This window comes from Eleutherodactylus coqui, chromosome 2, assembly GCF_035609145.1.
Source record: "Eleutherodactylus coqui strain aEleCoq1 chromosome 2, aEleCoq1.hap1, whole genome shotgun sequence".
NCBI lineage: Eukaryota > Metazoa > Chordata > Amphibia > Anura > Eleutherodactylidae > Eleutherodactylus > Eleutherodactylus coqui.
Genome location: NC_089838.1, coordinates 244,618,954 through 244,645,600, shown reverse-complemented (window position 1 = coordinate 244,645,600; position 26,647 = coordinate 244,618,954). Strand labels below are relative to the sequence as shown.

Genomic DNA, 26,647 nt, shown 5'->3' with positions numbered 1-26,647 from the left:
CATGATGGCTTCCATTGAAGTCAATGGAAGCCGTCCGATCTACGGCACAGCAATAGCAGTCACTGTGGACTTGCCGCGGATCAGCAGAAAAAATGCTGAAGAAAGAAGATCCGTGCTGAAGAAAAAAAATACAGCTAGGCACTGAGGAAACCCGCGCTGGATCTGGGCAGGTAAGAAAATGTCTTTTCCTGCTGTGCCTGTGGGCACGGCAGGATTCTGCTGGGATTCAGCAGTGGAATCCGTGCATGCAAGTGGACATTGGGTCAAAGACAGACGATAACCGTGGTGTATGGAGCTAGAGCGGCTACCGATTCTGCTCCATACAAACCCCATGCTGGAGGACGTACACGTAGCTCCTTTGATGTCAAGGAGTTATCCAGCTCTTAAAAATGGTTGGCCTACCTTCAGGATAGCCATCAATATCTGATTAGTGAAAGGCCGCCACCCAAGACCCCACTGATCAGCTGATTAAAGAAACCCCAGCGATTGCATGGTTACCCTTCTGATTTCTGTTAAACTCACCTTTAGGTGGGTTCCACACAAGCATATAACAGGTACATTTATGCATCTGTAATACAGAAGACCCGACAGATCTTCGGACCAATGCTGCTCCATGTTCGGGTCAGGAGATCTGTGGTCGGGCCAAAACACTTGTCCATATTAACGATGTATAGATACACCTATAATACACTCATGTGACAACCAGCCGTTGGCCACTTTCCCACAGCAGTATTTTAGTGATTAGTTTATTACATCGGTAGTTAAGCCAAAACTAACAATGGCACCGATGGTGAGAAAGTACAATGATTTGCACCTCTTCTGTGTTTTGGATCCACTCCTGGCTTTAGTTTATAAATACTGATGCAAGATACTGACCGAAGTATTGCCACGTGAAAGTGACCGCAGGCTGGAGTCAAACAATGTATAGCAGCGTTGTTCACGGTGTCCAGACTGCAGTGTTTTAAAATGGAGAAGATAAAAAACCCGTCTGAACCCGGATACAGCGCCAATCCAAATCTTCATTTTTATCAATTTCCACACATCTCTGAAAAAAGAGAAGGCACACAGCACAAATGATTGACTTTATAGAGTTTTATAGAAAAATATACCAGAAGATCATCACAAATAGATGTTACTACAAATACACTCATTTTTCTTATAATCGTGTAAATGGAAAAGAAATCCCAAATTTAGAATACAAAGAACATGTTTCACAGAGCAAAAAAATGTGTTCCTCATCACAGGACAGAGTCGTCAACTAAACACAGCATGGTATATAAGAAAGTCTACATGACATTTAAGTGCCACCCTTATATACTGGGCATGGCAATGCAGCACCAGTCTGTTGCCAAAAACATTTCCCAGTAAAGGAAAGCTTTATCCTACGAAAGACTGGCACTGCCCGCATGATCAATAATGCAAAGCAAGTGCAGCTCTATCTTTAAGTATAACCGCCAAGGACATGTAGTGGAGAAGCCCTCGGCATTGGCATGTAAATCTTATTGAACCAAGATGGTCTATCTAACATACAGAGAAAAATCATAAAAAGTATATTGCTATGTGTTCTGGCCTACAAATGATGAACACTCAAAGTGGATATGAAGGATCAGTCCACTGAATGTCCACATCTGTCATGCCAGGGGCAAAATGATAACCAAGGCAGCAAGCCGTGTCATGCTTGAAATGGATAAATGTTGGATTTGGTCGTGTCAGTACATTATAGGCAAACAACCCGTCAAAGAAAAGCTTGGGAGCTTTGTTCCATCTGTAGTAAATCATCGGTGGATCCTTTAATCATCCTGTAAAATAAATAGGCAAACATTACACAATGAGCAATCAAGCTTATGTAAAATGGCATCAACATGTAAAGGGCATCATGTAGCTGATCTGTGCATGCGCAGACAACCTGTGCGGCGCGAGCACGCTGGAGCGGCCCCTTCAACGGGACAGAAGAGGCAGACTGCGCAAGTGCGTCTATTTCAGCCAGGAGAAGGATTCGGTCGGCGCCATGGAGACGGGGACGCCAACACAGGGGGGTAAGTGTATAACTTTTGTATGGCCAATATTTAATGCACGATGTATATTACAAAGTGCATGTATATGGCCATACAGAAGTGTTTACCTTTACTTCATTTTGTGGGACAACCCCTTTAAGTAGGTAGAGAGAATAGAGGACTGTAATTTGCATCATACAGAAGAATGTTTGCAGACAATACAAGCAGATACAATACAGGCATGCTAATGGAGCTCCATACAGTTAGAAATACGCCTATTGTTTTTTTCTAGAAGCAATACAGTCTTTTTTTTTTTGTTACGCCAGTGTGAAAAGTCTGCAGATTCAATAAAAAACACTTGTTATTGTTGTGGTGCCGTTCTAAAAATCTAGTTGCTATAGGCAATACCCACGCACGGTCACACTGGCATGATTTTTCAGGCTATGATGAATATGAAAGATCCACTTTATAACGGATTCTAACTAATTGCACGATTTATAATGGAATTGTCCACGTTTCTTTGGTTTCCTGGGTACCAGATCACAGCGGACCACTACTGCTATGCTGATAAAATTGCTTAGCTTAAGAGCTCATGCTGTATTTTGTAGTGAGCTGCAATAGTGCTTCCACTGTAGTGTATACATGGTGGCCGGCTTCATCAGGTGCTGTATATGTGGAGATATTATGCGTCCAGTAGCTTTGTACAGTACATCTGGCACCCAACATTTATTACTTCTGAACATCCTTGAAAATAGTGTATAAAAATGTTGGATTGTATTAGAGCCACAAACCCCATGAGACCAGCAGACCACAAATACAATTCACATTAGATTAAAATGTCAAAATAATAGTGTTATCTGCAGCTCTATTTTAGTAGCATTATGTGATTAAGGAGCCAGTAATCTGTGCCCTTCAATAGACAAAGACAGGAAATCTGAACAATATGAAAATATCTACAATTGTTCCAAGTAAATGGCAGCAAATAAACTCCTACATGGAGAATACGGATGCCGCAATATTTCTTCATTACAATTATAGCAATGAAGGTACAAACGGTAGAAAAAAATGGTTTTAGGGGAGTGTAATGAAGCGATCTATGAGTAGGTAAGAGTTTAATTAAACACTTGTGCATATAGTTGTATTACAGCTCTGCACAGCTTCCAAATGGTACGTAGCTGTAACACAACTACCATAGAAAGTGATCTACTTACTGTAGTCTGAAGGTCTCCGACTTCCTGCTGTGTTCTGCATTATTAGCGTATGTTCACAGGGTGTATTTTGGGGTGTATCTTGCGCCAAAATTTGCTTACAAAACATGATCAATTGATTTGTAATGGCAGCATTGTCCCCGTCTTGACAACACACTTATTCCCAATATGTATTTAAAATACATGTCGCGGAAAAAAAAAAAAAGAAGTGATGTGCGAGTTGGATTGTGGCTTTGCAATCAATGGGACTTAACAAAATATAAGTTAAAATACACGGCATCAGGTTTGCGCATGTATTTAAACACGTAGCGGTGCCTAAAAAATGAAATTCACAGGGGCATGTTTTTTCCGCCTTTTCAAACATGCCGTGTGAACATACCCTTAAGGTGCATTCACATGTAGTGAATCTTGGTTCGGATCTGCACCCAAATCTGCACCATATTTTGCTCTGTGGATTTTGGTGCAGATCTGCATAGAAGTCTACATCAAATGCCAGTACCATTTGGTGCGGATTTTGACGTATAGTTTACCACAGATCCAAAGCAGATTTCACCCTTTCAATTGAAGGGTTTAAAGTCTCCTGGGATCTGCGTCAAAATCTGCATCGAAATCCACACTAAGGCTGGGTTCTCACAGGGCGGATTCTCGGCGGAAATCTCGCGGTTTGGCCGCAGCGAAAAACTGCGAGATTTCCGCCGGGAGAACCACTGCTGCAAAACCCGCCGCGGCTTTGAAGCGGCCCAGCTGCTCGCTCTTCCACTGCGGCCGGCGCTCCCATAGAGGAGAGCGCGTCCGCAGCAGAAATAAAATGGATATGCTGCGGTCGGCAAATCCGCGGCGTCTGCTGGCTTAGCCGCAGCGGATTTGCTGTCCCGTGTGGACGAGATTTCTGAGAAATCTCGTCCACATGGCTGGCTAATCCTGGGATTAGCGGCCGTATGCGGATTTGTCACGGCGAAATTCTGCACAGAATTTCCGCGGCAAATCCGCCCCGTGTGAACCCAACCTAATGGTGTGGATTTTCTGCTGCATAAAACCTGCACCCATTCCCTTAGACTGTCAGATGTCTAAATTATGAAGCCATAAACAGGTCTTGTGCCTCATAGCACTGCTTTCTAAGGCTACTCTCACACACAGCGTTTGCAAAACGCTGTAATTTTACTGCCATTTTCAGATGCAGGTCACTGTGTCCAACAGCGGTTTCTAACGCACCCCATCATTGTGATGGGTGATGAGGTGCGTTAAAAAGCGCAAAAACGCAGCAAAATAGAGCAGACAGCGCTCAAAAATCTCGGCATTCAAGCGAATGTCTGCAAGGCCTCATGAAATCAATGTGAACGTTATACTGCAATTACCACAACGGTAATCGCAGTAAAAAGCACATGTGTGTGAGAGTGGCCTAAGAGTTGTGTAACTTTTTGTTATATAACATTTACATTTAGAAAGGGACCTATCCTTTTAAAAGTATACTGGTTACTGGAGTATTATTATGCTCATACCCATTCATCATCTTCAGCCCCATCACCTTGTCCACGGGTCTCAGTTGCGGGCTCAGCACTGCCAGATTTATTGGCCATTATGTTGTCTGTCCAGGAAGCTCCAGTCTGGGCATCTCCAGCAAAATTACATTTTGTTACTGTTCCACTGTCAATTTTTGCCAAGGAAACTATAGGAGAAAACATATTACTTAAGGCTGGTGTTGGCAGCACTGACATAGCATGGAGGCACACCACTAGCATTAAACATGAAAAGAATGCTACCTGAATAGGAAAAGGTTTGGCCGCTGTCTACTTCAGTTTTTTTCAGTGCCGTAGACTATGTAATTCCATCCCACGGAGTCCAGTTTTTAACATGATAGCCTATGAATATCACCTAAACAGAAAACTGCAACTGGTTTGTGTGACTTTAGAGTGAATGTGCTAATTCATAAAGGCCCAATGCACATGGGTGGACTTTTGATGCGGAATTCGCGGCGGGCGTCTGGCCGCGGTTTCCGCAGCAATGCCCGTCCATAGCATGCAATGTAAAATGATCCTTCCATGCACATGAGTGGAAATCACATGCGAGTTCCACTTGTGGAGAAAGAATCGCAGCATGCTCTATTTACATTGCAAATCAATGGAAGCCATCCAATCCCCAGCGATTCCGAAATCTCAATTTCGAAATCGCTGCAGATCCACGTAATTGACGATGCAGCATTCTCTGCGCTTTGCATGTGAGCCGGTCGGCACATCTGCAGCACACAGAAGACCAATCCAGACAGGTATGCTGGGGTCACCAGCCAGCACAGGGTCTGATTCCGTTGTGGGAGCCCGCATGAGGAATTTCACCCGGCCATTTGCATTTGACCAAAGTCATATGAATACAGCAGAATCTTCAGTGTGACGACAGGAGCTTACTTAGAGGGGAGGAAATGGGGAGACAAGTATAATGTGAACTAGTATAGACAATAGCTAAACACTATTCAGCCATCAAACCAGACTATCACTATGTTTGCTGCAACTGATTAACAAAACATTCAACAAAGAGATTCTAAGATGTTGCTTTTAAAGCCCCATTTACACACAATTATTGTTCAAAATTTGTTCAAACGATGTCCTTTGAGCGATAATCATTGCATGTAAATGCTACCATTGTTTGCTTTTCAGCCGAACAATGATTTTTAGTTCAGCATAAAAACCATCCTTCGGCTAGGCAGAGGATAGCAAGGACTGCTCGCTGTGATTCTCCATGGGAGCGCTGATAATATTGTTTTCAGCTGCTGTCCCGCGGGAGAACAAAGGAGCTCTATGCAGATAACCGACCACCTGCTGTTATCTGGATACAGCGAAGCGAGGCTCATTTGCACGCAAATTAAGTTAATAAGCTACTAATAGGCAGTAGTGCCCATAAGTAGCTATGCAAAATGATGGCTCAAACTGTCATTCAAGCTATCTTTTGAACGAATTTTGTGCGATCATCTTTGCGTGTAAATGGGGCTTAAGTTACAATAGAGCTTCTGCATATTCTGTATTACTAGAACAACAAGCTTACATATAAAGGGTCCATCTCCCAAGGTTTTCACACGTAATTGTTCACCAAACTCCAGTTCAGTCTTCTCCATTTCAGCCTCTGGCAGCCAAAATGCAAGGCTGTCTTTGGGGGTAAACTTCAGACTGATTTTCACCAACTCTTCCTTGTTAATAAGATGTTTCAGCTCTTCTGTTTGCAGTCTGTCTGTTTCACCTTTTGCTTCCACCTCTAGTGAAAAACATATAGTTACCGAAACCACCAGAACATGTAGTTACCGATATGTCATATTTCAGGAGTAAGAATAAGAAAATCCGCATACATGCAGGAATTCGATCCAGCTCACCTAACTTGTGCAAGGAAGTGCTAGGCAGTACAAGATACAAAAGAATAAAGAGAAGTTCAACTTTAAATCACACAGCTTTTATGGAAGCCTTTAATAAAAGCTACAAATGTTAAAGTTTAGCCCACTGCACTGTTTAGACCAATGCTCTTTAAGCTAAGCAGTTACACATCTAGTCACTTCATGGTCTTAGGGGAGTCTCACACAAATTCCAATTGTGGAATCCATGCGGATGATCCGCGGCAAAACACGGGCACTGAAAGGCATCAACTTTCAATTTTTCTTCACACTCACGGATACGAACAGTGTATTCCACGAGCAGAGGAAAAATCGGAGCATGCTCTATTTTGCCGCAGACGACCTCCTTTGAAGTCAATGGATGCCGTCCAACCTGCAGTCCACAAGCAATTAATGTTGCGTATGGGCTGTGGGTACTTGTGTCAGCGCTTAGCAATGGCGAGGGAAATACAAACACTGAAGAAAAAAAAACAAACTGTACTACACATAACTCACGGTGAGCCGCCGTGGTCATCCACAATACAGGAAATTCAAGTATGCAGGGTGACCGGCCAGGCTCACAGACGGAATCCGTTCCGTCCATGTGAGCCCCGCCTAGATCAGACCGTTTACAGCATTTGGATCGTGGTGATTTTAAGTCTTTAGCGCTTGGATGATTTTGTGACTACATGTGCATGTAGATATAGGCATACCCCCAAGGTGTTCATAGCCTTTAACCCATTAAAGACCAGGAATTTCTCAAATTTTCTTTTTTGATGTTTGCTTGCACACTTTTTAGCAGCTCTGACTTCTATATCTTTCTGCCAACACACCTTTAAGAGGGCCTGTCTTTTCTATGGCAAGAGCTTTGTTGTAATAATTATTTGTACTGGACCATCAAATGTAATGAAAAACTTTTAAACATTTTTAAGTGAAGTAAGAACTACAATTGCTCCTGTGTTTTGGGGTTTTGTTTTTACAATATTCATGGTGCAGCAAAAATAACGTTAGCTTCATTCTGTGCGCCACTACAAACGTGACAATACCAAATTCAGACAGTTTTTTTTTATCTATTATTACTTCTAAACAAGAAAAATAGCTTCTGTCACCATATTCTGAGGCCCATAACTTTATTTGTCTGTTGATGCGACTTCTTTTTTTGTAGGGAAACTTGTTGTTTTATTGGTAACATTCTGGGGTACATTTGACTTTTTGATCACTTTTATTCAACTTTTTTAAAAGAAGGGATGTCCAGAAAAAAAAAACAATACTGGCTTTATTTACTTATTTATTTTTAATCTAATATGTGTACCGTGTAGAATAAATTGTTATATATTTTAATAGTTTGGACTTTTTTGATGTGAGAAATGGCAAAGGGTTTAGTTTTATTTTACTTTAAAAAAATATATTTTAACCCTTTGCAATCCAATTTTGGATTCAGGGTTTCCTAGGGGTTTTTCCCTTTCTGCCATTATACAATGGCGCCACCTGCTGGCTAGAGCCAGTACTGTGGTATTGGACACGCTGGAGAGGCCCCTGACAACGGAGCGGCCAGTAATATACAGTAAGAATACCCTGCGGAAGGTCTTCCGACATTGGAAACTAAACAGCCTTCAATCAGAATGTCTTTAGACGTCAGACAGTGAATTGGAAAGTTATTTAACTTATTTTATGGATTTTTAATCTCCATATGGGGACTTGAACTTGTGATTGTTTGATCACTTCTACAATATATTGCTTCAGTATTGCAGTATATCCCTGAAAAGTGTTTGGGGAGGAAGGGGGGGGGGGAATGAAGGGTTGCCCCTTTCCAGCTGACTGTTTAGATGCAATGTGAACTCATAAATGTTTATTACGTTAATCACTCACATTTATATATATTTTTAAGTCTATATCTTTATATTGGCAATAACAACAGTTACAGGAAACTGCTATTTTAGTTCTCTTAAAGCACTATTATTGAAGAAAACATACCGTATATATAATACCTACTGTAAGAAGACAACAGAAAGCCAGTGTTCACTTTCTTAGTGTCACTAAAGTTAGGCTCAATTTCATTTCCTTTACTGTCAAACTTCCTCCGATGTATTTTGTTTGGTCTCACGTAGAGAATGTACCATCGCTCCTATAATGCCACAAGACAGGAAAAAGAATAGTCAAATGGAAAAACACAAAGTCGTATCACGCAGGAGGTATTTCTTTCATTATAAGTACCTTTTAAAGGTCAACAACTGATCAGGGATTAAACAGGAGGTTTCCTGCAAAAGCCATTTTGCCATATGCATTGTAATGTAGTTGTTGACCATCGGGACTAGGTTATACACATAGGACAATATATGGGAAAGACTCTGCTTCTGGCCTTTTTATAATCCACTATTAGAGATGAGCTAACGTACTCGTAACGAGTACTTACGCACCCGAGTACCGCCATTTTCGAGTACTTCAGTACTCGGGCGTAAAGATTCGGGGGGCGCCGAGGGGCGGGGAGAGGCGCGGCGGTGTGGGGGGGGGGGGGAGCAGCGGGGAACAGGGGGGAGCCCTCTCTCTCTCCCTCTCCCCCCCACTCCCCACTGCTACCCCCCGTGCCGCCACGGCGCCCCCCGAATCTTTACGCCCGAGTACTGCAGTACTCGAAAATGGCGGTACTCGGGTGCGTAAGTACTCGTAACGAGTACGTTCGCTCATCTCTATCCACTATCAAAAACTGCATCAAAACAGCATGTGTGACAGCATCCTGAAACAGCACCAAAAAATGCCCAATTAATCATGAAGGTGACACACAATTCTTTCCATCTTTCACATGAAGAAGGCATTTGTTAGAAGTGAGAAATCCACAGACCCTGGCATTGCCAAAGCTACACTATCATCTGCTATTTGTTACATTGTTGCTCTATCTTAGAAAGATTGGCAGCCCCATTCCTATTAGTGCATCGATGGCGCGTAGTGAAGCTGCAGTTAGTGGGAGATCTGATTGTACGTGTCAGAAGGATCATTACGCGATCTCTTTTTCCCCAGCTCCGGGCATGTATTTTCATCTCTGAACAAAGACTTTATTTCCACGCTCCATTAAAAACATCTTTTATTTTGATCTCGCTCTTTACTCACATCCTGTTGGAAATTTCAGAAAGCACATAGAGAAATAACATAAAAATAAAAAGCTAAAACAAACAGCAAAAAAAAGTAAAAAAAATAAAAAAGGAAGCACTTCACACAAGCGAACACCAGGAAACAGACAAGCGACTACTTGTAAGCAGCAGAATTGATCTTCCTAGCTTAGCGGCGCAGCATTCACCATATCGTCTACAGAATTGTGTGGATATGATTGTACAGCTAAAAATCAATACAACATGCTGCCGCCTGACTGCAAGACATCGGGAATATAAAAAGAGAACTATTTGAGTAAACTTAGCCTCCTTAGCACAATCTATAAACCTCACTCCCGTCCTTATTAATCAATATTCCAGCTGCATATTGGAAGCAGAATTCAGCACCGTTCAAAGAACTTTACTGAAGACTAATAAAGAAAAATTTGGAGCCATTAAAAAAAAAAAAAAAATGCAGATAGGAAGGCTGAAGGGATATGCAAAATACATAAAAATATGATATTCCTAAGGAAAAAAATACTAGACTTGTGCTGTGGCATGGTAGTCACCTTCTTCTTGGCCTTTGTGTACTGGGATAAAGGCTCTGTTGGGTGCTATGTGTATGGAGGGGTTCCCCTCTAAAAAAAGAATAGCTTCTAGGGAGCCTCCACCAATCCCAAAAACGAAGGTCCCGTGTACCTCTCTTCTCACCACTGCGGGATTGCTCCAGTGACGGCAAATTGAACGGAACAGTGGTCATACATGTGCAGCGACGTTCCATTCATTTCAATGAGGCCGACCGAAATAGCCGAGTTTTAGTACTCTCCATCAGCATCACTGAAGATACATGAAGTGGCATCATGCATACACAACTGCTGCTCCATTCTCCTCCTCACTGCGTGGGAGGGGTGCAGTAAGCCACAGTGAGGTGAACGGGGTGAGGAGGAGGGACATAAATAAAAACACCACAATAATCAGCATTGGATGTGGCTGTAAAGGCATACTGTTACATGTTGCTCCTGGGACCTGTAGTTCTATGAGTTACCAGGCTCACACTTCCACAGGTGTGGGATGATTGAGTTGGCTGGGTGTGGCTCCAGCCTGCCAATCACCACCGGTCTGTGCAAATAAGTTCCAGCCACTTTTACTAGAGGGTGGACATTTATCCATTTACATCATTCCCTCTCAGTACTTAGTGTTTTGTGTCATGCATGATGCTGGTTTGAGTTGTTTCCCCACCTTCCCTGAAGATGGTCTGGACACCTGATCTCCCCGTCTCCCTTCCCTTTTATCAGGTGCGGCCTCCAGACATCTAATAGCCTGTACGTTGTAAGATGGGTGATATCTGATGCTCCTGTCCCTTCTCAGTGTGTGGACACTTGAACTAGCTCCTGTTTATCTATGCATGAGGTTCTGAGTGGGGTTTCCATCTGTCTGTGAACTGAGCAGACGTCAGGTGTGAACAGGGTCCTGTTCAGTGTATGTCTGAAGGCGTAGACTACACTAAGTGTGAACAAAGACTTGTTCTGTGTGGTGTTCCCTTTTTGTTGCAGTCACTTGGTGTGAACACGGACATGTTCTGTGTATGTATGTAGGTGTTGACTACACTAGGTGTGAGCTGTCTTGTTCAGTATGTTAGTAGGCATTTGGGGTGTATTATGTTGTATTTCCCTTCTCTGGTGCTCCAGCTTATTACCATCTAGGGGAAGATAGTTGGCCCCTAGGTATCCAGCATAGGGCCATTCCTATTGGGACGATCGCCCCACTTGTAGATAGGGTTCCCTTTTCCTTTGTTGTAGTTGTCTTGTTAGTCTAGGGATTCGTAAGTCTAGGGCTTGTCAGCTTACGTGTTTTGGTCAAAATGCAAACGGATACCTCGTACATGCTTTATAATTTTCAGGCTAAAACATAGCCCATGTCCTTCCCCAAGATGCAAGCTATCTCCCTGCCAAATTTCATCAAAATCACTTCAGCGGTTTAGCCATGAGAAGATAACAAGCAGACAGTTACTTTCACATATATAATAATATGGATGGTCTACTCACCTTCTTCCCTTTACTGTCTGTGATAGTATGTCGAGAATAATCCACCAGTGTCCCTTCCACAAGAACGCCCGGTCCACTAGAGAAACAAAATATACAATATAGTATTCATACGCAGCATAGGTATGCATCTTCCTGGAACTGGATGGATCTACTGATAAGTTCTCCATAAGGACCCATTCAGACAGGCATATTTCCCATTCATGTGCTGTGTAATTTCATGGACAGAACACAAACCTATTATAGCCTATGAGGCTATATATGTACATGAGCAATTTTATAAGCATTGCTGCATGCCCTATTCTAGCCCATTTAAATGCAATGTGCAGGGTCCATGCAGTACACGCATGAGTAGTCTTGAGCATCTCCATATGAATGGAACGGCACACAAACATGGACACTATTGCTCCATTCATCCCTATGGGACTGCTAGAAATTGCCGAGGGCTTATACTATGCGATTAGCTTCTTCAAGAGGACCTGGGATACCTTTTGTTCAGAGGAGCCTGCAGCATCGTTTTGCAGCTGCTGCCCCAATGACTCTATTACACCTCTTCTAACTTTGTACATCCCCTTCTATATAACCCGTAGATTCGGTTCTTGGCACTTTGAGTCAACTGGGCGGTCTCGTCCAATCATTGTCAGTGGGCAAAGGAAACCTGACGTCACCCACTGCCTGTGAATGGAATAGAACACCCACTTGACAGATTCTAAGCGACGGGAGATGAATCTAACAAAGGTGAGTACGAGGCAATGGGACGGGGAGCGAAAAAAAGAATAAAGAAGTGTGAGAAGAGTCAGCGGGCCACAGCTTCAAAGCTATGCAGCCATCTCCACTGATCAAAGGACATCTTTAAATGGGGTTGACCTACCAAAACAACTTATCTCCCCACAAGATAGGTGAGGAGTGTAGGATTGCTGGGGGTCCAAATTTTGGGACCCCCACTGATCACAAGAACGGCGGTCCCGCGTCTCCCCATATGAACAGAGTGGTGGTTATTCCTGCACACCGTCCCTTCACTCATCTCTATGGCTCAGCTGTAGATAGTCTGGGACTTGTACTATGTGAATAGAGCTTTAACTCAGCCCGTGAGGCTCCCGGAAAAACAGAAGCCCTCCGCAATTCTGGCAAGTCTCTTAGTTACCAGCAAAATGTCCCCACAAGTCTGTCTAGCTCCTTCATTACATACGTGACAGAGCGTATACAGCATATCCTGACTCCTGCCCATGCCATCAGCACTACATATATGCTGTATACACTCCGCTGTGCTATGTGAGAAACTGATGACTGAATTGGATGGCTTTTCGCGGGGTTGGTGAAAGAAAGGGGGAAGGGGTTATTACTTTTGAGCAGCAGATAAGGGGAATTATTTTTGGTGGTGTGCACTGTGAGGGAATTATTAATGTGTGGTGCCACAAAAGGAGGCTCTAGTACCCTGTGGGACATAACAGTGGGCACCACTACTCTGTGTGGCACTGCAAGGGGCAGTAAAGTCATTGAACAGACCCAGCGATGCAGCTGAGAGCTATGGACTAGCTGTGGCCATGAAGAGAAGCTGGGCAGGGGGAGAGGGAAGGCCAACTTTTGCACTGGGGCCCATGAGTCTTACTGGGTTTCTAAGTGCGAACTAAAGAAACAGCGCGTCTGGCGGCAGTCGGTGATCCGTGTGTTGGGCGTCTATAGTAGGGACCAGCTCTTCATGAGAACATAGGCTATATTCACTATTGTACTGCATGAGTTCGGTGAAAAGGACGGAACTTGATTGCAATAGTTAATTTATCGCTTGCACCGATTGTGAGAGATTAAAAAATTGCTGCAAAATGTCCAATTTTCGGCCAATTCTGTTCAAGCACCACCCATTACTCCCTATGGGAGATAAATAGAGATGAGCAAGTATACTCGCTAAGGCACTACTCGCTCGAGTAATGTGCCTTAGCTGAGTATCTCCCCACTGGTCTCTAAAGATTCGGCTAGCGCCGCAGCTGACAGGTGAGTTGCGGCGGGGGGCGGGGGAGAGAGGGAGAAAGAGATCTCCCCTCCGTTCCTCCCTGCTCTCCCCCGCAGCTCCCCGCCCAATCTTTAGGGATGAGCAGGGAGATACTCGGCTAAGGCACATTACTCGAGTGAGTAGTGCCTTAGCGAGTATACTCGCTCATCCCTAGAGATAAACAATATCGCATAACACCAGCATGTAAATGCCATTTTTATGCCAGTGTGATGCGATTCTCTATTTTTTTACTACTATTGAAACAAGTGAAAATCGCATTAAAATGCAGGCAAACGCTCACAAAGACGCCGCACGAAAAAAAGGGGCGCTCTTACCAACACTTGTGTGAGAGCGCCCTACAGTAGTGCTCTGTCTGCAGTACGTGCGCAGCACACTTAGAGATCGTGTGGAAGGAGGCGCGAACAATGGAAGCACTGAAACCGTAGGATGCGGCACGTGGCGAACGACACCACGCAGACCGTAATGGAGTCCGTTCAGCTCCTGTCATCCCAACCAACATTCTCCTGGGCGACATAGCGCAACACGCGGCAGCACTTCAGCTGCCTCTGCTTCACTGTGAATGGGGACTAAGGGTTAAAGGCCCTTCAAACGAGCGGATGCGCAAAGACGCTTGTCTGAGCAGTGTTTTGCGCCGTGGACACACTTTTGTGCATATTACTGTTGTTTTTGCGCTTGCAGGACCAGTTCGCACCCCGGCGGTGACTTTAAAGGCTATTGCGCCTCAGGAGTCCGAGGTGTGCTCTTTTTCCTGGGAAAATTGCGCAGCGTATTATCCGATTGCACAAGTATTGAGTGCGCAAAATTGCGCACCCCAAATAGATTTCTATGGGGACCTTTGGTGCAAATGCGCCCAAAAATAAAGCATGCCGCGGTTTTTCGCATGCAAAAAAAAAGGGTGGCTCTCAAACACCGTTTTTTTGCAGTATTTGGCGCGGCATTTGAAACATCGCACTAGGTGTTGTTAAACGCTAAGCGTTTGAATGTTGCAATTTTTGAACTCTGTCTGCTCTATTTTGATGCGTTTCATCGCTTTGTGACGCACCTCATCGCACATTGTTAGGATTGGGTGCATTTAAAAAAACGCTGTCAAACGCAAAAAAAGCGGCGTTTTAACAGACATCTGTGTGAGAAAAGGCAAATGAGAATGAACCCACAAAATCAATGGGCTCTATTCTTTGCGTATCGCACGGGCAAATACGTTGGCATGAGGGGGCCCCGAGGGCTCCTTCACACAACCCCGTATTTGCGCAAATAAAATATACGTGTTCCAAACACAGAGAATAGAACCCAGTGGTTTCAACGGGTCCGTCGGCATGAGCATGTTTTGTGCACGCGAAAAAACGTAGCACTTGCTGTATTTTCCTGCGTTTTGCGCAGCAAAGGCCCCTTAGAAGTCTATGGAAGGTGCGCCAATGCGGAAACGTGAAACACTGCGCAAATCATGGGGCTAACGAACATATCCGGACCTCATTAGGCTTAAATTGCCACTGAAATCCCGCGTGTGAACCGGCCCTGCGTGCGCAAAATGTACAGGAATACGTGTGAAGGTCCGCCGCATCCAACCTCGTTCATGCGCAAATATGTTGCACCGCGGCGCACGCATTTACGTATACAGTCGTCTGAAGAAGCCTTTTGCTTATGTATCGCAATATGTGCAGTGCTCGGGACATGTCGGGAAGGCGCAGCTAATAATGTGCGACATATCCCTCACAGCCGGAGGACATCTTCTATAGCTGCCCCCGCCGGTCATACCTCTGGTACACGGCCGGCTGCCAGTCGCCGCACACCCGCTCGTCGTGCACGGCCTTATTCTGCAGCCCACTATCGTGATAGATGCGACTCATCCTCTCAGCAGCCTCCCAACTCAGGCCGGAAGGAGACGGCGGTGGGAGCGGCGCGGGGATGCCGGCTGTGGAGGTGACCCGCCCGGCCGCTGTTAGTAGTGTCCATGATATTAGCGCTCACCCACCCCCCGGCTATACTGCGCCCGTCATTATAAAGCGCTAATGTAATCTATACAGTACATTACTATATATGCATTATATTCACAGGACTCCCCCGCGACTCGGCGCACATGGTACGGTCTGTAGTGTTATTCCCCCACTGGCCAGAGCCATGTCAGCAGGTAATAGGGGTGGCGTACACACTGTATATAGAATGGCTGCAGGTAAGTTAAACTCAGGTATGTCATTATGGCTCTTTCATCCATGGAACTGGCCAGAAATAAAATGCTTTGTCTTTTAATTCATTTTCTGAATTTTAATTATAATGTATCAGTTCAGGCTTTAAACTGAAAAATGGCAAACTTTGCAAAATTCTGTATCCGAACTTCCTGCAGATTCTGGTCGCGTTCTTGTTTTCTCAGCCACAGTTTTTGTTTTGTCCCATAAAACTCCACTCGTTTTGTAAATTATAATATTTAGGGGCCCATATAGATATAAGAAAAATAAGAAAAAATTGCAGCAATTGTGAAAGTTCTGTCAAAAGCCAAACGATCTATGTACGCGTTTCGCCTGCTCACATACGGAAATGTTCATATCTGCGGCAGGCGGTTCTTGTTGGGGTATTGAGTGCAAAAGGTAAAGTCTGAGGCAAATCTCCATCACATTTAAAGGGCCCATTCACACGGGTGGAAGGGATTTGCGTGCAAGATTCTCGGGCGCAGCTCACATTGGACAGCATCCATCTAGAAATGGATCCAGAAGGAAGGAGAAGTATGAGGCTAATTTCACGGGGAGAGCACGATATCGGGTTGTGAAACTCGGCGCAATATAGAACTCGGGAACGTGCGATGTCCCCGGGGATGCGACGTGCGGGAAAAATCGCTCATGTATATGACCCCATTCGAAAGAAACGGGGGTAATATTCGTGTGAGATTTGTGAGTCTCGCGCAATTTTCTTGGCCGTGTGAAAGCGGCCTCAGTCCTTCCTTTATATTTCCTATTCCTTCGGAATCCATTTCTGGCTTTGGCTTCAAAAATAAAAACTACAGCACCTTCCACAAATATGCTGCTTGTGAAACCAATACATATGCATTTCTTTTTTAGATTTTTTTGAGCTTGTAAAAAAAAAAATAATTTTTTTTTAACAAGTTCTTGTTTTTTTCTTTTTGCATAAAAAAATTTGAAAAAGTATAATATCTGAAAAAAAATTAGATTCGCCTCATCTGTTAATGTCTGATATGTTAAAATATTGTATGTATCCCACATGGTAAATCTTGTATTAAAAAGGAAAAAAACACAATCCCAGAATTGTAGGTTTTTTTTTTTTTGTTCGCCCCAATAGCAACCACAGCATCTAGGAGGTTAAAGAGAGAGTTGGCTCTCTGTCCCCATCGGCCCTTTACAGATGCAGATGCCAGTGGGTAGCCATGGCAGGCAGAAGCTTAGGCAAGCCGCCAGGCATATCACTGTAGTATCAGGCGGTGCCTTCAGCACAGCTTAATATACCGCTTTGCAGTTTTAGACGCACAGTTCATAATTCTTTACCGCACTGACTATACCTTAGCATTATAAGAGGACAACATCCATAGTGGGACTAAATAACTGAATAAATATTATTAAAGTTTTACAGAGTTTAAAGCAAAAAACTGTTTTTCTTTATAAAAGTGACGAGCACAAAGACACATCATATCCCTGCCCAAAGAATTATCTCCATACTGTCATTGTACAGAACCCATTATACCAAGACCCACATTACCAGTAATAACACTATATAAGGGCCAAATACTACCGCCACACCATGATCCCCTATTACCACCACATAGTGATGGAATAACACCTCCATACTGTTACTGAAGAAAGACCATTACAAAAAATAACACTATATGAGGACCAAATAATACCGCACACCATGATCATATAATATCATGATATAGTGACTAATACCAGCATATTATTACTGTATTAAAAACCACTAGAAAGATAAATATTACAAATAATACCAATATGGCGGCTGCACACGGGCGAATTTGTATTGCGGAATCTGGAGCCGGCGTGCGCCTCCGGATTCTGCAGCGGATGCTGCCCATAGCATGCTATGGCAAAATGCGATTTCCTCTACATGATCAGAAATCGATTGCAATTTTCCACTCGTGGAGGGGAAATCGCACCATGCTCTATCTCTGCAGATTCCGCACGGACTGCATCCATTGAAGTCAATGGAAGCCGTCCGATCCGCAGCTCTTCCACAATGACATTGCAGAAAGGTTGCGTATTCTGCGTCATCGCTAGGTGATAACGCGGGAAAAGCAGGAATTTAAAAAAACAAATCTGTAGTGCACATGTCCGATGGCTCGCCGTGCGGACCATCCGTAGTACAGATAAAAGACTTCCACACGGACGCTGGCTGGGCACAGGGTGCAGGCAGCCTATGTAACAGTCAAATAATACCCACAGACTCCAACCACATAATATCCGTACAGTATTACTGAACAAAAAAGTATACAAAGACCAAAGTTACCCTCATACAGTGGTAGATCTCAGTTCACAGTACACAGGTGCCCTGCAGACTGTACAAGTGATTACAATTACCTCCTGCAATTACTGGTGATGTCCACTCTGACTGGGATCGTTATGTTTCCCCTTTCTTCTCCATCTAGCCCAGACTGTCATCATGACTTCTCCTGCTCACAACTTGTCTCTGTGGAATTTGAAACACAGACATCTTTGATGACTCCAACTTTTCAGCCACCTGCCTTCGTTTTCTTCTACACAATCTCCCTATCCATGGTGCCCCACATAGTAATAGTATCCCTGTAGGCCCCATACAATAAGTGCCACTTTTAGTGCCCCTACACAGGAGTGGTGACCTTTTGTATGCCCCTACTCGATAATAATGCCCCTCCTGGCCCCATTTAACAGTAATAATGCCACTCTTGGTCTGCGTTTTAGTAATAATAATGTCACTTTTAGTACCAATGCCCCTTGGCCCCCTTGTGGTACCAATGCCCCCAGACACCTGTTTAATAAGCATGCCTCTCCTGGCCCCTTTTTGGTAATACTAATTTTGCTTTCTGCCAATGCTTTAGCTGCATTGAACAAGAAAACCCTCATATACTCATCTATGTCCCGGCTTCCGGCCTCTGCAGTCCACGAGCTCGATGCTGACTTCCACGTTGTGCTGTCATGTGATCGCTACATCCAGTGCTCTGCCATGCTGGATGTAGTGATCACATAACAGCGCAGTTCGGAAAGCAGCTTGGGACTTGTGCAGTGCGGATTGCAGAGGTCAGGAGCCGGAAGCAGAGACACAGGCGAGTATATGTTGTTTTTTTTTTCTTTTTACCAATTATGGCAGCAAAAAAATAAATGTCTGCCCCAGCACCCAACCAGCCAGGGGCGTAGCTAAAGGCTCATGGGCAGAAGTGCAAAAGTTCATCTTGGGGGGGCCCCCAACTTTTTTTAACCTTTTAACGCAGGGTCTAACTTAAAGCTCCTGGGCCCCAATGCAAAACCTGTAACAGGGCACCAAATTATAATCTTTATTCATAGTACTAGGCTTCCTATAGAATGGTAGAGATGGAAGGGACCTCCAGGATCATTGGGTCCAACTCCCTGCTCAGTGCAGGATCACTAAATCATCCCAGACAGATATTTATCCAGCCTTTGTTTGAAGAGTTCCATTGAAGGAGAACTCACCACCTCCCGTGGTAACCTGTTCCACTTATTGATCACCCTCACTGCCAGAAAGTTTTTTTTCTAATATCTAATCTGTGTCTCCTCCCTTTCAGTTTCATCCTATATAGAGAAGAGAGGCCTTATGGGCCCCCTAAGGCTCCTGGGCCCGGCTCCAACCGCATCCCCTATAGTTACGCCAGTGCAACCAGCCCACCAGGATTTTTCCTCGAGGGTTCAGTCTGCCCCTGCCCTATGATGTCCTTATGGAAAGTAGTTGTCCTGTTGGGCTTGTCCAGTGAATGGGTAAAGCAACTTTGATTTTGTACAGTAAGGCTGGGTTCACAGACTTTCTGCACGGACATTCCGCCCGCGGCTTTCTATTGCGGGATAGCCAACAAAGTGGACAAGATTTTTGCAAAAATCTCGTCCACACGCTGCGGCCAAGCCGCTCTGAAATTGACATGCCGCATGGAATTCAAAGACGCGGCATGCCAATTCTTTCTCTGTTTCCGTGGCAGCCGCTGTCCTCTCTGTGGGGATAGACGGCCACAGCGGAATGCAGGCGGCGAAGCTGTTCCAAAACCCGCGGTGAAAGGCCACGGGTTTTGAAGCTGCATTTCTCCCGCGAAAATCTTGCGGTATTTCCATGTGGTCATTCCATGAGATATCCGTGGGATTTCGGTCCCTTGTGAACCCAGCCTATGGATCCTTGTACATGGCTTGATCTGAGCCGTGTAATGAGTGCTGAAGAACGAGATTGCGCTTGTTTGTCTGGCCTTCACACACAGAATATTCTGTAATAAAGCATTAACCTCTTAACAACATGTCTTGTGATTTTGGGGCTTGATAGGAGGGGGATTGGAAGCTGATCCTATACAATGTGGGCGCCGGCTATATTTTACAGCTGGCAACAGCCACGATCAGCGCTTTAAATGCCGCTGTCAGTTTTGGGCTAATTCAAGTGTTTTGATCTTTGAAAACGCTGCATATTCATACACTGAAAACTGCATCCGCCCCTGTGAATGAGCCCTAAGATCAATATTTCTCACTGCAGCTTTGGAAATTATGTTTAAAAATGATCTCCGTTTTTGGTTTGGGCTTTTACTAACTTTAATTTAGCTTAACTTCACACGGACAAGTGCTATATCAGGCCTTGAATCACGGGCCGATGTCACCCTCGCCATCTGCTCTAGGGATGCTTGGCATTTTCATGTGAAAACAGCCTCGCATTACTTCAGGGATGCAGGGATTCTCCGGCGTGGCTGTTACGGCTGCGGCAGAGGATTGCAGAGTTCTTCCATTGCTTTTAATGGCGCTGCGATGCAAGATCCCGCAGCTAGATAGAACATGCTGCGATTTGTTTCATGCATCGCATCACGTTGCCATGCGGGAAAACATCGCTCGTGCATTAGCCCATTCAAAAGAATGGAGTTCATATTTGTGCATCTCGTAACGCACAAATCTCGCATAATTTTCCCACCTGTGTGAAGGTGGCTTAAGACGAATGTGCCAGGAGGAACTAGGTGAGGAACATAAAATCCACTATGATGAAACCGGGATACCTAGACACTTCATGAAGATGTGAAACAAAGTGCTTTATTTAAGATGGCTGGTCTTAGAGGAAGTATACAGAGGTGATATTGAAGAGAAGAAGAGCAGATACATTCCGAAAGAAGGCATCCCGGATTCATCTTTTAGACACCGTTTACCCCAAGGGGTTAAATGAGATGTGTGACCTGAATGTCTTCCTGGGAATAGAGAAGGTGTTTGCTGCTTACAGGAATGAAATGGTGTAATCTATTGTAATCGGTATAAAGGAATCTATTCCTCAGTATTAGGCGGGGTTCCACAGCGCGTGGAGCTGCGGATCACCGCGTTTGTGATTGCGTATGCCTGCGCATGATGGCTGGTTTCTTTTTTTTTTTTTTTTCTTTTCCAAACTTCTAACTCCTATTTCCCTAGTTACATGCGTAAGAATAACATACATGTGCAATGTAAGTGCGTATGTACAGCGTTTTCATACACACCCATAGAGAACAATAGGGCTCTATCACGCATAATACCCGGTAAAATACAACATGCTGCGTTTTTTACGTGTGTATTATACACAATGAATATACACAAGTGTGATGGATCAATGTACTTTCATTGACTCCATTCATTGCGTTATATGCCTCTTGTTTTGTGAATGGACTGCGCACACTGAGTGATTATTAGTGACAAATGTATATGTGAACAGGATTCTTACGTCTATAGAGCGTTCTGAGGAAATGGAAGTTTTGTCGTTTTTCTTTAGTTCATTCCGTGTAGTCTCATTGCTGCCAGCAGCATTTTCTGGATTTATACGAGAGATGTGCCGCCAACAATAGTCATTTTTGGTGCTGCATGAAAAATGTGATCGCTTGGCAAATGAGCATTTGGGTGATTGGCAGCTGCGCATGGTCCATTGAAAGAGCAGACGAATGTGCCTACTGTATGAACGTTCTTGCCCAATTATCGGGCACTGGCGTAGCTATATGGGATGCGGTTGCACCTGGGCCCAGGAGCCTTAGGGGGCCCATAAGGCCGCTCTTCTCCATATAGGGAGCCCAGTACTATGAATAAAGCATTATAGTTGGGGGCCCTGCTACAGGTTTTGCATTGGGGCCCAGGAGCTTCAAGTTACACCCCTGTTGTTGGGCCATATACAGGCCCTTTAGGGTATGTTCCCCCAAGGCTTAAATGCTGTGAATCTTCCATTCAGAAAATCTGCAAAGTACAAGCCACGTAGATGAGATTTTACCAAGCATCATCCACATTGTGCAGAAGAAAGCCATTTGAACTCCACAACAGAATAGACTAGTCGTGAATGCCTTAGGCTACCTACACGCAGTCAAGCACGAAAGTCTGCCCGATATTGCGCTCGCCAATGTGCGATTTACCCGCGGATGCAACTTGTTTTTCTGTTAAAAACGCCTCTCACCACTTCAGGTAAAGTAGCATTCCTCCGAGCTGGAGGTTCACAAGTGTTTCCCATTGTTTTCAATGTCATCGCAGTCACGTGCACATTGTATTCCGCGCAATGCGTTTTCCTGTCCCATTGAAAACAATGGGAGATGTGTTCCGAGGAACGCAAAAAGATAGAACCTGCCACCAAACAATCGCTCATGTATGTAACTCCTTTGAAAAGAATGGGGTTCATATTCGTGCAAGATTTGTACGTCTCACAACGCAGAAATCTCACGTGATTTTCGCGGCCGTGTAAAAGCGGCCTTACTTTAAATATTTTTTCTACTAATGTGACTGATAAGTAACTTGATGAATTGTATCTTCGTAAATACCAGTTTTTGAGTTCTGACTACTTTATGAAGTCGCTTAGTAGGATTGGTTAATTCTAGAAAGATGCTTGTTGTTAATTGGTCATACTGATGATTATGGCCAAGTTTATTATGGAGCAATTCTTTTTGCTGAACACTCAACGCCATGGCGTATTTGTAACTCTTAGACAGGCAAACAAAAAAAATGTTACCTTTTACTCTGCTTGCTACGAGCAGACATTAACTTATGCCAATTCTCCTCACTCCAACTAATAACTTTGGCTTTTACTATGGTTCATAGGAGATGAAACTTACTTTTTAAATTTGACAAGTTAAGAAAAAAAGTTGCAGATTTGGCACACAAGTCACATCTTATGCCAATACTGGTATAAAGACATTGATAAATGTGGGCCTATGACTCTGTCTTCAGACCACTTCCTTCTGGTTTGACAAAAGAGCCTCGGCGCTGGCAACTTCATCAGCCAAGGGCATAGACGCCACACTATATGGACGTATAAAACAAACTACTATACGAGTATTTGGCCAGAAGGTGGTGCCAAAGACTTTTTTGCATTCAGGCATTCATAGAGATGTATAGTATATATATATCAGTCTGATGGATTCTGATCTTTGGACCTATTGTGGAGACTTTATCGTTAATGAAAGCATTTGGGATTAAGCCCAGATTCACATATAATTTGTCACATAATTAATGCCAGGTCTTTGACAGTGACAATGCATGGGGTATATATTGGAGCCAGTCTGCAAGCTGCAGTCAATGTCATGTAGAGAGCGAATCAAAACACTAATGCAGTTTTTGCTGTACTGTAGATAATGTTCATGTGCCGTCTATGTCTAATAGTCTCACTATGAGCATGTTACTTGTGCTTATATTAAAGGGGTCGCCCAAGTAGTTAAAAAGGTGCATGCTCCAAAATTGATTGCTCCCTCTTCCAGCGCCACTGCTCCATCAGCCATGTTGGTCTTCGTTCACATTGGCTGCGGTGGTGATGTAGCTGTTCACCTATACAGCTGCTGCAGCCAGCAGAGTACAAGGACATCACCCGTGATGTCTCGTAGCATTGGCCATCAACTCCTGGCCTCTATATAAGAGACCTCACAGGGCCAGGAGGATGTGGTGATGTCGGAGGTCATGTGATGCACCATCGGTGAGGACATCGGGTACATTGTGGGGCAGGTAAGTATATTACAAAACTACAATGGGCAGCAAGGGGAAACATTGGAAAAGTAAAAAAAAAAATTATGTGGAGGTATTTTAATTCCAACTGATTTGCTTTAACTGTTTTAAGCATACTGCTGTATTTTTCTTCACTTAGGCCGGCTTCACACAGGTGAGAAAATCGTGCGAGATTTATTTTTAATAAGGCCGGCGGCAGCATTGCACCGTGTGCAAAGTGCATGTGATGTAAGAATGGGAGAAACTCCGTCAACTGTTGGCTAAATTCGCACGGGCAAGGGCGATAGCCATGTGAAATCCCCGAGAATATGAGGCGTTGTCATGTGAAAACTGCCTCGCATCACTTTAGAGATGTAGGTAATCCGCACCATGGCTGTCAGCCGGGTGGCGGTTTACGGACTTTTTCACATTGTTTGCAATGGGAGACCTCACATTCATCGCGGGCACTTTGCACATGGTGTGATGTTGCCACCGGCCCCATTGAAGACAATGGGCAGTGCGACGCAAAAGCACACAGAAAGATAGGAAATGCCGTGATTTGATTCCCACATCGCGGTGCCACATGCGGAAAAAAATCGCTCACGTATATGACCCCATTCAGAAGAATGGGATTCATATTTGTGCGTCTTGTATCGCAGAAATCTCAGCCGATTTCAGCACCCATGTGAAACTGGCCTTAGGCCTCTTTCAGGCTCTGGCATGCATCTCCTCTTCAGCCCTGGTCTTCAGTCTTCTGCCAGCCCTTCCTGGATTGGAGGTTGAAATCCCCGCCTCCAGGGAGGGGTGGCTGTTATTGGTTCTGGAGTGCCGTGATTCAGCCAATCCCAGCCAGCCCTTCCTGGAGGCAATAAATGGCTGTGATTGGATCATCGAGCGCCAGCTTTGATTGGTTCTAGAGTGCCGTGACTCAGCCAATCAAAGCTGGCGCTCGATGATCCAATCACAGCCATTCATTGCCTTCAGGAAGGGCTGTCTGGCTGAGTCACAGCACTCCCGAACCAATCACAGACAGCCCTTCCTAAAGGCAATGAATGGCTGTGATTGGATCATCGAGCGCCAGCTTTGATTGGCTGAGTCACGGCACTCCAGAACCAATCACAGCTAGCCCTTCCTGGAGGCAGCGATTTCAACCTCCAATCGAGGAAGGGCTGACAGAAGACTGAAGATGAGTTCTGGGAGCTTTAGGAGAGAAGATGCGCCAGAGCTGACAGCGCCTCTTAGGTGATGTATGGGGTTTTTTTGTTTAGTTTTTTTTTCTGCAGCTAGTGCTTAGTTTAGGGCTTTGACAGTAGGATTTCCTCCTGTCAAAGTTGCATCGCACCACGCGAAAACCGCCTTTTTATGCGATGCAATAGAGAGGAAGGCTCGAAAGGAAAACATGGGCTACAAAACCTCGCAGTCGCGTGCATATCGCGAAACCCCTGTGAAGGAGTCCTTAAGCTACTGAATTTTAAAAAAAACTGTCACTATGCAACCTGCAATGTGGTTTCTTCAGGACTAGACTGGAGAGTAAAAACCAATCAGGTAGGGTATGTTCACACGTAGCGGAAACACTGCAGATTTTCCACAGCATTTCTACATCAAAAACAAACTCAAAATCTAAACCATTGGTGTCAATTTTGACTCGGGAATGAGCTGCAGATCTGCTGCTGGTTTTGGCCTAGCACTCGTCTCACCTCACTATCAGCATCTCCTCACTGCAGCGCACAGCGCAGCCAGCAGCTGCTACTAGGCACTGTGGCCACCAGTTGGGTGAAGCGCTCACTTCTGCAGCGCTTAGTAGCAGGGTGAGGGCTGCGCTGTACGCTCCATGCTGCGAATTTTAATTGTTTTTGATGAGGAAATGCTGCAGATTTTGTCACAAAATTTTCGTTAGGCCTTCGGTCACAATTCCATTCGTCTTCCTTTTTGGAGCAGAAAAATGGAATTAAAAGAGAAATAAACGTTTTGTTTTTTCCCCATGGGTTTTCAATAAAATGGAATGCTTTCAGTTTTCTTCAGTTTTTTTTCTGCAAGGTTTCTGTTATGTTCTTTTAAGAGAGAAAGTAGCGCAGTCTGCAGCATTAGTTGTTGCTGTAAAAAATATGGAAACCTAACAGAACGAAAGCAAATTGAAAACATTTCATTTTTTTCAACCATTGAAATCAAAGGGGGAAAAAACTGAACCGTTTAATTCCATTTTCTGCTGAAAGAATGGAACCAAGAAATGGAGTTGTGACTGAAAGCCCTAACGCTGTTGTGGATGTACCATTACTATGTCAGTATGAATTGTTCACATCTTCTGTGTAACATGTACATGTACTCTTCATAGTCCTGGGGTTCTTTTGTGGGCTAATGTTTTCAGCGTTTTTGTCAGAGAGAAGCTGCAAATGAGGGATGGAATAAGCGCTACCTTTATGAAATCTTCGCTACCCTATGAGTCAATATCAAACCTTTTAACAATCCTTGCAACATGCCTAGGGATATAAGCCAAACCAGAATACCTTAGTAGATACAGCCGTTTCAGGGTTATTGCCCCTCGTCAGTGTAAAATAGGATTCTGGATGAACTCCTTTGCGTGGCTTTATAATACTCCCCACATCCTTGTAGTGTTTCCGCCTGGAATCTCATGGAGAATATGATATGGACCCACCACCAGAGCTGCTTTTAATGCTAATCTGGCTCCGCTCAACTCCCCACCTATCAGGCATTTATTACATGAGATATGAGATTATGTCATAAAAGTGATTTAACTTTTCTTTTTGAGTTGTTGGAAGGTGAGGAGCCCATTGACTAGGAGGGGCGGAAGGGGAGGCATCCTGGACGGGAGCGTGGCAACAGGTCGTGCCTGTAGCGCGGCCTCGAGGGAGGT

General features: G+C 44.3%; 2 protein-coding genes across 2 annotated transcripts in view; one reads left to right on the top strand and one right to left on the bottom strand.

The window, feature by feature from the left end:
- Nucleotides 1-1,077: 1,077 nt before the first annotated feature.
- On the bottom strand, nucleotides 1,078-15,595 carry ARPIN (actin related protein 2/3 complex inhibitor). Its single transcript, XM_066592767.1, has 6 exons — nucleotides 15,437-15,595; nucleotides 11,680-11,755; nucleotides 8,544-8,676; nucleotides 6,236-6,442; nucleotides 4,702-4,868; nucleotides 1,078-1,799 (listed from the first exon to the last, which is right to left on the bottom strand). The coding sequence occupies exons 1-6, from the start codon at nucleotides 15,526-15,528 to the stop codon at nucleotides 1,791-1,793; spliced, it is 684 nt and encodes a 227-aa protein (XP_066448864.1). The 5' UTR covers nucleotides 15,529-15,595; the 3' UTR covers nucleotides 1,078-1,790.
- Nucleotides 15,596-15,770: 175 nt separating this feature from the next.
- ZNF710 (zinc finger protein 710) overlaps nucleotides 15,771-26,647 on the top strand; it is a 141,027-nt gene continuing 130,150 nt past the window's right edge. Inside the window, exon 1 of the mRNA XM_066592765.1 lies at nucleotides 15,771-15,851. The gene's annotated coding sequence lies outside the window, so the exon portion shown is untranslated. The remainder of the gene's footprint in view (nucleotides 15,852-26,647) is intronic.